Source organism: Mustela nivalis (genome assembly GCF_964662115.1).
Source record: "Mustela nivalis genome assembly, chromosome: 12".
Taxonomy (NCBI): Eukaryota; Metazoa; Chordata; class Mammalia; order Carnivora; family Mustelidae; genus Mustela; species Mustela nivalis.
Genome location: NC_139031.1, coordinates 41,820,836 through 41,835,449, shown reverse-complemented (window position 1 = coordinate 41,835,449; position 14,614 = coordinate 41,820,836). Strand labels below are relative to the sequence as shown.

At 40.1% G+C, this 14,614-nt stretch overlaps 1 protein-coding gene across 5 annotated transcripts in view; it reads left to right on the top strand.

Annotated features, from left to right (window-relative positions):
* Positions 1 to 14,614, top strand: part of BMPER (BMP binding endothelial regulator) — a 247,090-nt gene that overhangs the window by 138,537 nt on the left and 93,939 nt on the right. For all 5 annotated transcript variants that reach the window (XM_082691759.1, XM_082691758.1, XM_082691761.1 and 2 more), the window contains exons 8-11: positions 996 to 1,105; positions 4,428 to 4,568; positions 6,693 to 6,797; positions 10,298 to 10,343. In XM_082691759.1, the coding sequence (XP_082547885.1) occupies positions 996 to 1,105; positions 4,428 to 4,568; positions 6,693 to 6,797; positions 10,298 to 10,343 (402 nt within the window). The remainder of the gene's footprint in view (positions 1 to 995; positions 1,106 to 4,427; positions 4,569 to 6,692; positions 6,798 to 10,297; positions 10,344 to 14,614) is intronic.

Sequence of the window (14,614 nt, the reverse complement as noted above, 5' to 3'; positions counted from 1 at the left end):
AAACAGCACTAGTTTTAACTCTTGAAGGATAGAAAAATATCTCTGATAGATTAATATAGAGGACAGTGTTTACAACAGGGAAAAATGCATCACCTTCCTTTTTTTAGTAAATACAAAAAAAGAAAAAAATATGGCTAGGGATGTTGCTTATTACTAGAATATCCTAAAACCAAGGTGTTATGTAACAGAAGTGATTTTAATGGGGGGGGGGGCCGGTATGGGTGGCCAGCACACAGATTCCTGATGCTTCAGGGCCTAGAGAAAGGCTGAATTTCGTATTTTTGCAGGTAATCCTCCAATTTAGTCTGTAAGTTCTCACAAGCTTCAAGAAACTCAGGCCCTGGGTGTATGCATAAGAATTCCCATCTTAGTTGGGTTATCAATACTTGCTAAGTGTAAAATATAGTCCTTTAGCTAAATTTTATCTAACCATGAGAAAGGGTTTTTGGTTATATACTCTAGTATCAGAATTGTAGGTAGAGAGGGTCCTGTATTATTTTGAGGAGGCGTTATTGGTGTCATTTTACAAGTGACCAAGGATCATTCATTAGTGAGTTAACCCAAACATCTAAGTGACATGAATTTAGAATAATGCATTTTGGTGGTGATGGTGGTTGTTTTGTTTTTAATAGCTAAAGGGAAAGAGAGGGAAAGAGAGGAGTTTTGCTCAATGTCAGCTATGAGTCAGTGGCTAGGACCGTGAGCTCTATGAGGGCAGGTCGGCTTAGACCTGATTATCTTGGTCCGCTATGCTGGTAATAAAGATTTATTGAACTTAACAAGATTCAGTGTGAATCCAACTCTCTATAACAAAAGCTCTCTATATTAATGACTTCAGGGGATTCCCTGGGAACATCTGACCCAGGACTGTTTTTGTGCACCTGATTTACCTCGTCTTGTGAGAATGTTTAACAGCCCTGTGATACAAGTTTTGATGCCGAAGTGGGACTTCCTGGCTTCTGTCTTGCTTACACCATGCTGTTCCTTCCTTCCAGGTCAGAGGAAAGTGTTTGACCTCCCATTTGGAAGCTGCCTCTTTCGCAGTGATGTTTATGATAACGGATCTTCATTTCTCTATGATAACTGCACTGCATGCACCTGCCAGGTAGGGTGGTTCTGAGGGGCTGTGGTCCAGCCATGGTTACAGTTGGGGTTTTAGTGTGAACATTATAGCCAAACATGATAATATGTTACTGGAAGGAGGCATTATCAATGCCATTTTACTAGTTGAACTCATACTCAAGGTTGCAAGGAATTTCGAACATAAGATCAAAAATTATAATTCACTGTTATCTTCCCAGGACCTACAAGTTAGCTTCTGTAGGTGAGAATTAACTCTGAGGGGGCAATCCTGAGGTACTTTCTAAAATCAGACACATAAATGTGGCAGTATTCTCTGGCTCTAACTATCCAAGATAATTCTCTGACACACTTCACAGTAAAAATGACTTTAATCACATTGAGGAGGAAAGAAAGGCATGGATTTACAGTTCTTCACAAAGATAAACCTGATAGTTTGGGAAGAGAGTATTTATGCGTTGTTCATTGTACCATATCTTATTTGAGGCATTGCTTATTTTTCCTCCAAAGGCAACAGAGGTCTAATGACTGGTACAGAAGGAATGCCACAGCTCCAGAATTTTAAAGGGATGCACATTACACATTCATTGACTGTGCTTAGGTGGTGATTTATTTTTAAAAACCAAGAAGAGAATTATTCTAATGGGAGATACTAGGATCATTCATTAGTGATTTAACCCAACCATCTGAGTGATATGAATTTAGAATAATGCATTTTGGTGGTGATGGTGGTTGTTTTGTTTTTAACAGCTAAAGGGCTAGAGAGGGAAAGAGAGGAGTTTTGCTCAATGACAGCTATGAGTCAGTGGCTAGGAATAGAGTTCAGAAGTTCCTGATTACTTGAGGGATGCTTTGGTAAGTAGCATGCACTACTTTTGGGGGAGGGGAGGTGGCTCAACAGGGGCTGAACTGTCTGTTCCCTGGCACTGAACACTGAGTATTTCCTAAGCCTGAGAATACTTTCCTCAGGCTCCTTCCTCTAGTCCGTGGTTTGCACTATCCTATGCTAAGCATTATAGCCATTTCTTCTGTTTGCTTTGGCCTCCATCCCCCAAGCTTTTCTTCCTCTCCAAGAGTTTCACAGGTCAGAGCTTCCTCTTGAGGGTACTGAACCTTTGATGAAACACATCACATCCCCAGTTCCCTTAATTGTAGGAAAGCGGACTGACAACCCGTAATGCTTTCAGTGCTTTAGATCTCATAGATTCTTTAAGAGAAGATTAGGCAATATGCCCCAGTGCTCAAAAAAGTATAATGAGTATTGTTTCCTCAAGAGGTTGTCTTTTGTCAGAGTATGCATTCACAGTCATCTCTGGGAAATTGGATGCTTAAAGAATCAGGCTACAGTCATTTTGGAGAATCAGTGTTATTTTCTCTGTGCTTAGAGCTTCCTTCCCCAGCATCTCCATCCAGTGCCACGGCAGGGGCAGGAAACTGGTTAATAGTTCTCTGAGCACGGTATGGTATCAGGTCTTTGCGCCTTCAGATTTGACGTACCTGGAGTGTGTCCTCATCTTCTTTCCATTTGATTATCAAACTCCTCTTCATACACAACGGCCTACCTCACACGTTACCTCCTCTTGGGAGGCTTTCCTGACTCACTTATGTAGGTAATTACTCTTCTTTTCTGTTACCTCTATACCTTTACTAGTTTACTGTTTGCGACATTATATTGTAATTTATATTGTTCCCATGGTTCTGTTTCTCCTTTTGCTCTGTGAACTCCTTGTAGACAGAAGCACATCCCTCCATCTCCATATTCTCCTTGCATAAACTACTCCCAGGCTTATGATCTAATGGGTATCCTGTGTGTGTGTGTGTGTGTGTGTGTGTGTGTGTGTGTGTAATGAAAGCTGGGAAATCTGCTACCATAAAGTATGTATTACGTGAGAGCTAGGGAGTGCCCTGTTTTCAAGCTAGAAATCAAGACATGCAGCTTGGCAGTGAATTTCTTTTCCAATTTATGAATTAACCTATAAGAATTTCTATGTGCCAGGAACTGTGCCGAGTGTTTTACATATTTCATTTAAATTGCACAGTACATCTGAGGGGTAGGTATTCTCACCTCCATTTTGACGATGAGGACTCTGGGCTCAAGGAGACGGATTTGCATAAGATAACACACTTAATAAATGAACTGTTCTTGTCCAGTGCTGAATCCTATCCATTGTCTGATGTGGTAGAACCTTAGAAATAAAACACAACTAATGCCATTTCTGGAAGGGTTATCTTATTGTCATATTAATCTTAGATGGATAGTCAGTAAGAGTATAGTAGATGAATACCAGGAGTATTCTTAAAGTCATAAGATTAACAGAGAAGATTAACAGATCAACAGTTGATTTACACAACCTGTTTAAGTGAGTTCTCTCTCAGTGCTAACTAGTAGGAGAGGGCTTGGTCTTTCTTCATTTCCCTGTCATGGGTCTCCCACCAACTCCACAATGTCAGGGAATTGCCCATCTACTTGGGACATTGCTTTCCTCCAACCCTGCCTGCCACCAAGTCTCAGAAATGTTTTGCTCTTACATTCTTTCCAGCTGGCCACCTACTCCAGTGAAACTGCAGCTTGTTGGCTGGGGAACTGAAGAAGTTGACTTTTCTTAAACAGCTCTGAACGTTACTTCAATGTGTTGCTGAATAAATCAGTAGGCACAATTTACTTGACTACTGTGTTCATACCATGCCACTTCTTTAGAAAGCAAGCCATACCCCTTAAAGTTACAGATATAAACTCATCGCTCTCAGGCTGTAAGTGGCCTGTGAAGGTTACATACTTTATTGAAGAGCCCTAGAGCCCAGGCCCGTTTTGGAATTGCTTGTTCAGTTCTTCTGTGAACATAGCCCACACTAAAGAATTTCATCTTGAGGAAGGAACGTTAGCTCCTAATGTTTACTTTTTTGATTAGATATAACGCCTTTAGGCTAAACCCCTTGAAGGTAGCATAAAGTCCCAGAGGAGACCCAGGAGAGCAATGCTCATGAAGGACTTGCAAGAGGAAAAAGCCAGCAAGAAGGAAACTGACGGGCCCCTAGTGAGCCAGACTTACTTGCCACACGCTGGCTGGAGTGGAACCAGAAGTTTCTTGAACAATGAGTTATAGACTCATGGAACGTAGCGAGGGTACATCACACTTCTCATAGCTTCTTCATTTTCTTGTCCAAGTATCTCATCAACAAACAACATTTTGAAAGGAAAGAAAGATTTATTGCAACAAGTTACAGTGTGATATCTTCAGAATATGTTTAAAAGCAGTTAGTTGTGGGGTGTTAAAAGGAACGTCAGGTGGGATGTTTAATAGAGATGGAAAGCATTTTTAATTTCTGGTTTGCCCCCGGGCCCCCAGGACTCCACTGTGGTATGTAAGAAGAAGTGCTCCCACCCTGGGGGCTGCCTCAGAGGGGAGGAGACATGTTGTGAAGAGTGCCTCCTGCGAGTACCTCCAGAGGACGTCAAGGTGTGCAAGTTTGGCAACAAGATTTTCCGGGTATGTCACAAGCCAAGCGCCTGGAAAACACTATACTATATGGAAATGTAAAAAGCTCCAGATAAAAAGCAGGCCGGAGTTATCTACATTTTATAGACACATATGTCGTGTGTGTGTATGCAGATGTAATTATTTATATTGCAATATTATATATACCTATATTTAAAATCAAGTACACCTGGGGCAGAGAGGCAACTATTTGGAAAAATGGTTTTCTTTGGCTTTATTTTTGTTTTACAAAGTATTTTAAGCCTGTGAAACATATGGCCCAGTGTGGTGGGCCAGTGATTGGGACTGAGCTGAAGATGCCCTGCCCTGGTGGTGCTGTTATGGGTGCCCTAGTGATTAGGGCATCTCATTCAGTCAGAGACGCTCCATGTCCCTCTCCAAGATCCCGGTGGTTCTATAGCTTAATACTTTAGAACTTTTTCACAAAGCTGCTTTTCCAAAGAGAGATTTTTTCTTACTTGGAAGATGTCCAGGTGACATGTTGATGTCATCCCAACCATTGAGTGAAGATGAGAGCACCTTGGCCCAGCTGAGCTAGCAGGACTGGCCACCGACCCTCTGCTACTCATCGGCGGCTCCCCGTACTTCTCTGTTAGCGTTGCTGCTCAGTGACCACGTGAACATCAGGGTGAAGATTGTTGCCTTTTCCCAAAGGGCTTTCCGTCCGGTCTGTTGGGTGGAGGGTGTCTTTCTGTACCTGAAGGTGCCACCTCAGGACATTCATGAGACCGAGACCCATGGAGTCAAGTCAGATATGGGAGCACCTCATGCTGCACTTAGCCAGATTTCCTTTAACGTTGACAGAATTGGAGGGAGAGTCTTGATCCCTATGGAATCAGTAAGAAGACATGTTGTGGCGTGCCAAAAGAAGAGGGTCATGTGTGTGCTGTAGTTACATAGGCTTCTCAGTGCCTCTCATGTGTCCTTTAAACATAAAGGCATCCTCTGTTTCCTGAGTACCCAGATGTAGTAGACTCCCTGTCGTGCTGGTGTTGTGGGCAAAGTGTTTTCAAGGCTCCTTGTACGAAGGGTCCTATATGTAATGAAGCCTAAAATAGTTTGCAGAGAGTCATCTCTGAAACACCAAGTCCTAGAAATGTGCACTCAGAGAATTTGGACTAGTCAGATGCACTTTACGATAGTCAGTTAGGCCTTTCTCTCCTGAAAAATAAAAGGCCCTCATAATCCTGAAGATAGCTTCAAAAAATGAGGAGGAAGGGGAGAAGGGGCAATCGTCATCAAAATCTGAGCTACTTTCTCTGTTTTTAAGGAAATTTGCTGCTTAGATTTACCAACACAGGAAGGGTTTTATTTTCAGACTCATCTCTCCTGTGTGTAATCTACTTTTCCACAAGTGAGGCCACACGTCCCTGTGTGTTCTCCGGAGGAATGGGGCTTCTTGGGGCTGGGTATTTGGCAATTGAATATTATAAATTCAGCGAGCCAGATATATTCCTCAGAAAGTCCTCTCTGGGCTAGAAAATGTGTTCCAAGGTGCTAACCAGCTTTTTGGGAGGAGGGTATCAGACAGGCAGGGACACATTATGTTGAAGAATTCTGTCTGGGCTCCACATGTTTGGATGGCTTGATGCTCAGGTGTCTGCCTGGGCAATGAGAGTCCTTTGAATTAGCCTCTGTTCTTGGCATGTTCTTGTCCTATGTGGTCCAGAACTATACCCATCTGGGAATAAACTAACTACTTTTGTACATCTCGACTTCTGGTGTCTGGGAGAGCTTAAACATTTCAGTTCTATCAAATAGGAAAATCAGACCTTTGCTGCTTGATCATGTATGAAAACTCATGTTTGTCTTCCAGGGTGAAACTAAGTAAACAAGGCAGGAACAGCAAGATGCAACTATGACTTGATTAGACACACAAGAATTCTTTTTATATCCTGGAGAGGGGGTGCGCGCGTGCGCGCACACACACACACACACACACACACACATCCTCCAATCACATAGGTGGAGATAGACACCTCAGGATAATTTAGCCTGATGATGGATCCCTCACTCAGGGTAAGAAATGCTCTCCTTGGCAGAAAAATCCAAGCCTGTTGGATTAACTCCCATCAGCCTCCAGCTGATAGCAGAATCCTGTGCTCTCTCCTGTAGGATGGAGAGATGTGGTCCTCTGTTAATTGCACCATCTGTGCTTGTGTGAAAGGCAAGACAGAGTGTCGAAAGAAGCAGTGTGTTCCCATCAGCAGTTGCCCGCAGGTATGTCTGGAATGCAGGTTGATTTTTTTTTCTTTACCTTAAGATCTTGGGAAACATCTTACATGTGACATGGTCCCATGCCATCTTCTGAACACAAAATCCAGATCTGTTGATACTTCCAGGTTCCTGAATAGCCACAACACCCTTTGCAAGGCTTACTCCTACTTTTTCTGCACTTCCCACCCGGATTCTAGTCTCACGTGAAAATAGCTCTAAACCTTGCACTTGTCCCAAATCTCCTATTCCTCGTTGACTTTTCCCACATTGTTTTAATGTCTCCAACTCCTGTTAGATCTGCTCTCTTTTTCCTTCTGCTGGGTTTTCCTTTGAACACCATGACCAACCTTCCCATTTTTCTCTTCTCTTTTTCTCTTCTTAAATTAGGGATTTCTTCCCTCAGCAGTTCAAAGCAATATGTAGTTGTTCAGTCATAAACTCCTCTAGGGGTTTCTCCGGTGGCCTAGCAACACCCCCCGACCCCTCTACTGCATTTTCCTCCCCTAACCCTGGCCTCCGTTGTAGCCCCAAATGGAAATAGCGCCCCTATGGAAATATCTCTTTTCAGAAACCTACAGTTCCAGTACTCTGAATAAAGCCACCATTATCTTCTAAAGCACGAGCTTCAGTGAATTCACCTCGGCAACTTAAAACCTCTCAAGGTTTTATGCATTTTGGGAAAATGTCAAACCTATTCAGTACCTTCCAGTGAATGAAAAAAATATATCCATATATTCAGGACATAGTTCTCCCTTCTCTGTTATGGACAGCTTTTAATTTTATTCACATCTGTTATTATTATAAACAAAAAGTTGCTGTTTTTACTTGAGCGCCAAATGAGACACAAAAAACAACAGCTGTTGCTATTGCACAACTGAATGAAGGGGGGGAGGAAAAAAAAAGGAAAAAAAAAAAAAACCCTAATTAGTCTTGCTTTAAAAAGCCTCAGACAGAAAACTGAAAACCTCCCATGAAAGAAAAAAAAAAAAAAAACACAATAAGTAGACTTGAACATGGTCTGCTTATAAATATTCATTGGGCAGAATGGGATCATATCATTTATGCCAGTCCTTGGGGAACCCTCGCTGCTAATGAACTCCGGCGGCACATGTTGGTAAGAATGGGCTTCCTTATTCTACAAGACAAAAACAGGATGCTTTGCCAGCCTGGTGGCTCAAGTAACTAGCCTCAGCAGGCCGCGGCGGCCTTTCCAGTTCAAGTCTCCCCGCGTGTGCCAGCCTTGATGGGTTTCATTGTCCTGTTGCTGGGGGGAGGTCAACGTGCTGGATGGCGGCATCTCCTTAGCTTCTCCTCTGTGACTACCTCATCCGTCTCTTCAAGTGCAGACCTCTCTCCCACCTCACCCCCTCCTAGTCTTGTCAAAGCTTGTCCTGCCCCAGGGGCCACCTTTCTGTTTCTAGGCATCCTTCCAGTTGTTCCTCTGGTTCACACTTTCCTTCCTCAGAGGCCAGCACAAGGACTTTGGAAGATAACTTAGTTCTACCAGGGAAATGCTGTTAAATGCTTATTTCCCCTCCCTTGCATTGCCTGGGGAAATTTAAAAAAGTCCTTTTTTTTTTTTTTTTTTAAAGAAGCAGACTCTATTCCCAGCTCTGTCCTTCCTGGCTGCTCTTCATCTCTTTTTCCAGAAGTATGTGTGCCTTGTTGAAGAAGGGTTTTATGGTGGGATTTCCTGTCCATCCTCCCTGGCAGACCCCTCCCTCCTTTACCTCCTCCTCCACCCTCCCCCCCAGCCCTGAGGCAAGGAGCACCTTTGAGGAGAAGGGCTGTGAGGGGTTCCAGTGGGGACAGATTGTTGTAACACTGCCGTCTCATCATCACTGATATGCACAGAGACTTTCCCTATAGTCGCAGGAATTCACCTGTTGAATGTTGAGACCACCCCTCGGAGTTGGTGCTGTTACTAAACCCTTCTTACCAGTGAGGTCACAAAGTGTCCAGAGCTCCACAGCTAGTTATGTGGACCTTGGGAGCCTAGACTTCTTAGCTTGTGCCTGATTTATTCCTTATGTGATTCTGTGAGATTACCAGTTCCACTCAGTTCCAGGAGAAAGGAGATGGCAGTTTCTGCCAAGGTACAGATGTAGGGGATCACATAGTCACCCTTTGTTGGGGCCTTGGTTCTGGTAGCTCTGCCTCCTTCTGATAGAGCACTTTACTGTGCTCCCCTGGAGCTACCCCTCCATCGGCCCGGAGCCAAACTCAGTTGGTCTTTTCTTCAACTGCTTTCAGTCACAAGAAACCGAAGGGGGCCTCTTGTGCCAAATAGAAACAGAAAATAGAGCACGCCTGGGTGGCTCAGGCAGATAAGTGTCTGCCTTCAGCTCAGGTCATGATTCCAGAGTCCTGAGATCTGGTCCTGCCTGGGCTCTCTGCTCGGGTGAGAGACGGCTTCTCCCTCTGCCTCTCTCCCACTGTCTCTCATGAATAAATAAGTAAAATCTTGGGGGGAAAAAAAAAGCCGTAGATAATTGAGCTGTAGGCAATGAAAATATGTCATAATGCCCCAAACCAGGGAGGGCTGAGTGTGGCCAAGTTTTAAACCTCATTCAAAGTTCTCATAGCCTTTAATGTACCAGTTTAGGCCCTGGCTGATGCAAAAATAAATGAGATGTGGTTCTAGTTCTTCAACTGTCAACAAACATTTTTAAAGTCTGTAGGATTTTTTTTTTTTTTTTTTTTTAAGGATCTAAATCTATTCTTCAATGCAATTGACCGCTAGTGGCAATTGACCACATTTCTTTTTCTCTGTGAGTCTCAGTGAAAAGACAATGCCATTCTCTGATATCAACCCTGAGAATGTGTTTCCTCCTTTTAATGCCATGCATTAAAAAATTGGAAGAAATGGAATATAGGAGATTACACTGTATTTCCAGAAAGGTAATGGAAAATTATTCAGCATTTCAAAACCCTCCACTTCATTGGCTTTGACTGCTGAACAGTGACTTAACATGGATAGCATACCACTTTTCTGAAAGAAGAAATCTGACCGCATTTGTTCTGTAGCACAGACATCGTCCATCTCCATAGGCCTGCGCTTGGGGTATGATTTATTGTTTGGGCCCCTCTGACGAGCAAAGACAGAATGAAGCCTTCCGTGGATTGAGAGGATAACAGATGATTCCCATTTTTATGTGTGTACGCTCACTCTCTGGGGGGTAGTTTGGATATCGGTGAGAAGGTTGAATCCAGACGGTCTCCATCCTCCCTCCGTGTAAGAAAAATCACACCAATGAGCCCCTTGGATATTACAGTTCTCAGAGGACAAGAATAGGAAAGCTTTCTCAATGACTTTGCCTGGCATTAGAACCTGATACTTCAAAGTTCATTTTTGCCATCATCATCACTGGGCATTAAGTTCAAATACAGCTTGGGCTGGTTTCATTGGTTTAACTGGTATTAGATTTAAAAACAGTTTTGTCCTCAGCAGACCCTGTTTCTTAACATTAAATTTGTTTTTTTTTTCCCCCCCTCTTGATTAGGGTAAAATTCTCAACAGAAAAGGATGCTGTCCTATTTGCACTGAAAGTAAGTTTATTCCTTTGGAAATTGCTATTAATATTTGTTTCACACTTTATAATTCAACAGGAAAAATGGTGGTGTAAGGTTTTGTACATTTTATGTCTCTCAGTATGGCATGGGATCACCCCACTTTCCTCCAGAAACTTTAAGTCAATTGTAACCCTCTCACAGAAGCACAGAATTGAGATGTTTCCATTCGAATTTGTTGCTAATAGAAATTTAGAAGTTGAACGGTCTGATGAGGTTTTAAGAAGAACCAGATAGCTTAATATGCATTTTAACTAATAGCATCTGTAGTCCTAGCAGTTAAGGGGATATCCAGTAAGACAAACACTATACGTAATCTGGGAGGGATTTTCCTTCTGTCATTATTAAACCAAACAGCTACACTTTCTCCTCCCCACCCACCCTCTTTACCATTTCACCTGTGCACATCCAGTGTTCCTGTTGGCAAAGTGAACAGAGGTCTTTAGACTGAAAATCGTTTGGCCATTCTGTTATTTTTAAACTGAGTTTTTGAAGGATCTCTCTAATAAGGCTTAGTCTGAAAGCTGGCTGAGACTGCACTACTTCTCACTCAGATGGAGTATAGCAACAAGTTCAATGTTAGCCCCACATGTTGACACAGGACTAGCAAATTGCCATTTTTGTCCATTTCAAATTCATATGGTTTTGAGACCACTAATATTTCTTCTATTTATTTATTTAGCTTCATGTGTACAGTTTTATAATTCGACATCTGTATACACTAAAAGTAATCACCACAAGTCTAATTACCATCCGTCACCATAGAGTTGACTTTCTTCATCCATTTCACACACACCCTCCCCCATCTGCATCCCCTCTGGCAACTGCTAATCTGTTCTCCGTAACTCTGAGTTTGTTTTTATTTTTTTTATTTGTTTCTTTATTTTAGATGACACATAGGAGTGAAAGCATGTGGTATTTATTTTTCTTCATCTGACTTATTTCACTTAGCACAATATCCTCAAGGTCCATCCATGTTGTCGCAGATGCAAGAATTCATTCTTTTTTATGGCTGAGTAGTATTCCATTGTATAAATATACCACATCTTTATCTGGTCACGTATCAGTCACTTAGGTTGTTTCCATATCTTGGCTATGGTAAATAATGCTGCAATGAATATAGAAGTACATGTATCTTTTCTAATTAGACTTTTTGTGTTCATCAGATAAATATCCAGAAGTAAAATAGCTGAATCACAGGATAGAGGAATCTGTATACTGTTTTCCATGCTGGTTGCACCAATTTACACTTCTGCCAACAGTACGAGGGTTCCCTTTTCTCCATATCCTTTCTAACACTCGTTATTTCTTGTCTTTTTGATAATAGCTATTCTAATAGGTGTGAGGTGATGCCTTACTGTGGTTTTTTTGATTTTCATTTCCATAATAATTAGTGATGTTGAGCATCTTTTCATGTGCCTGTTGGTTATCTGGATGTCATCTTTGGAGAAATGTCTATTTTGAGCCTTTGCCTATTTTTTAAATTAGGTTGTTTTTTTGTTTTTGTTGTTGAGTTGTAGGAGTTCCTTATATATTTTTGGCATTAACCCTTTATCAGATGTATGGTATACAAGTATCTTACCTCATTCAGTAGGTTGTCTTTTCATTTTGAAGATGGTTTTCTTTGTTGCGCGGAAGCTTTTTAGCTTAATGAGGTCCCACTTGTTTATCTTTGCTTCTGTTTCCTTGCTTTGGAGTCAGATTCACAAAGATGTCACCAAGACTGATGTCAAGGAGCATATTGCCTATGTTTTCTTCTAGGAATTTTGTGGTTTTAGGTCTTACAGTCAAGTCTTTAAATCCATTTGAGTTAATTTTTGTGTGTAGTGAAAGACAGTGGGATAGTGGTCTGTTTTCATTCTTTTGCATGTGGCTGTTCAGTTTTCTTGCAATCATTTATTAAAGATATTGTCCTTTCTCCATTGTATGATCTTGGCTCCTTTGCATACATGAATTGTTCATATATGTGTGGGTTTATTTCTGGGCTCTCAGTTCTGTTCCTTTGATCCATATTCTGTTTTTGTACAAAAAATATGATTACTAGAGCTTTATAGTATGGCTTGAAATCAGGAAGTGTGACACCTTCAGTTTTGCTTTTCTTTCTCAAGATTGCTTTGGGTATTTGGGGTCTTTTGTGGTTCCATTCAACTTTTGTATTATTTGTTCTAGTTTCATGAAAAATGCTATTTTGATAGGGATTGTATTAAATCTGTAGATTGCTTTGGGTAGTATGGACATTTTAACATTAATTCTTCTCATGTATAAGCATTAAATATCTTTCCATTTATTTATGTCTTCTTCAGTTTCCTTCATCAGTGACTTATAGTTCCATGTACAGGTCTTTACTTCTTTACTTCAATGCAATTATAAGTGAAAAAAATTTTAAAATATTTATTTTTGATGTTTTGTTATTAGTGCATAGAAATGCCACAGGTTTCTGTATATTGGTTTTATACTCTGCAACTTTACTACATTCATTTATTAGTTCTAATTATTTTCTGGTGTATTCTTTAGGCTTTATGTATATAATATTATATCATCTGCAAATAATGAGTTTTTCTTCTTCCTTTCTGATATGGATGACTTTTATTTCTTGTTCTGGCCTAATTGCTTTGGGTAGTACTTCGAAGAAATATTTCTAGATTTTCATGGCTGAGTATGAGATTACATGTGGGATTGTTATATATGTCTTAATGTTGAAGTATGTTCATTCTGTATACACTGTTGAGGATTTTTATCATAAATGCATGTTGAATTTTGTCAAATTCTTTTTCTGCATCTATTGAGATTATATTATTTGTATTTTTAATTTTGTTCATGTGATGTATTCCATTGGTTTGTGGTCATTGAACCATCTTTGAATCCCTGGAATAAATCCTACTTGATTGTGGTGTGTGATCCTTTTAATGTATTATTGCTTTTGATTTGAGGATTTTTGCATCTATGTTTAGCAGGGATATTGGCCTGTAATTTTCTTTTTGTGGTGTCCTAACCTGGTTTTTGTGTCAGGGTAATGCTAGCTATGTGTTTGAAAACTTTTCCTCCTCTTCAATATTTTTGGACAAGTTTGAGACTAGGTATTAAATTTTTTGGACAAGTTTGAGACTAGGTATTAAATTTTTGAATATTTGGTAGAATTCACTAGTGAAGCTATCTGGTCTGGATTTTTTGTTTGTAAGGAGGTTTTCAATTATTATTTCAATTTCCTTATTAATAATCTCTCTATTCAGATTTTCTATTTCATCCTGATTCAGTGTTAGAAGATTGTATGTTTGTAGGAATTTGTCTATTTCTTCTAGGATGTCTAGGAGCTCGTTGGCATATAATTGATCATAGTACTATCTTATCACCCTTTATATTTCTCTGAGACTGTTACTTCTCCACTTTCATTTATGTTTATTTCTTTGATTCCCCTTTCTTTTTTTCTTGGCTAGTTTAGCTAAAGGTTTATCAATTTTGTTTGTCTTTTCAAAGAGCCAGCTCTTAATTTCATTGATCATTTTTGTTTTATTTTTAGTCTTCATTTCATTTATTTCCACTGTGATCTTTGTTATTTCCTTTCTTCTTCTAATTTTGGGCTTTGTTAGTCCTTATTTTTTTTAGTTCCTTTAAGTGTAAAGTTAGATTGTTTATTTGAGATTTTTCTTTTCTTGAGGTAGGTGAACTTCCTGTGAACTTCCCTCTTAGAACCACTTTTGCTGCATTCCATAGATTTTGGTATGCTGTATTTCTGTTCTCATTTGTCTCTAGTTATTTTTGGATTTTTCCTTTGATTTCTTTGATGACCCATTGGTTGGTTAGTAGCATGTTGTTTAGTCTTCATGTTTTTGTATTTCCCCTTTTTTTCTTGTCATTAATTTCTAGTTCCATACCATTGTGGTTGGAAAAGATGTTTGATATGATTTCAATTTTTTTTTAGTTTATTGGGACTTTTGTGGCCCAGCATGTGATCTATCCTGGAGAATATTCCATGTGCACTTGAGAAGAATGTGTATTCTGTTGGTTTGGGATGGTTTGTTTTGTATGTCTATTAAGTCCATCTGGTCTAATGTGTTGTTTAAGGCTGATGTTTCCTTATGGATTTTTTTTTTTTTTTTTGTCAGAATGACCTATCCATTGATGAAAATGGGATATTAAAGTCTTCTGTTATTATTGTATTACTTTCAGTTTCTCCCTTTAGTCTGTTAACATTTGCTTTATATATTTTGGTGTTCCTATGTTGAGTGCATATATATTAATTTAATTAAATC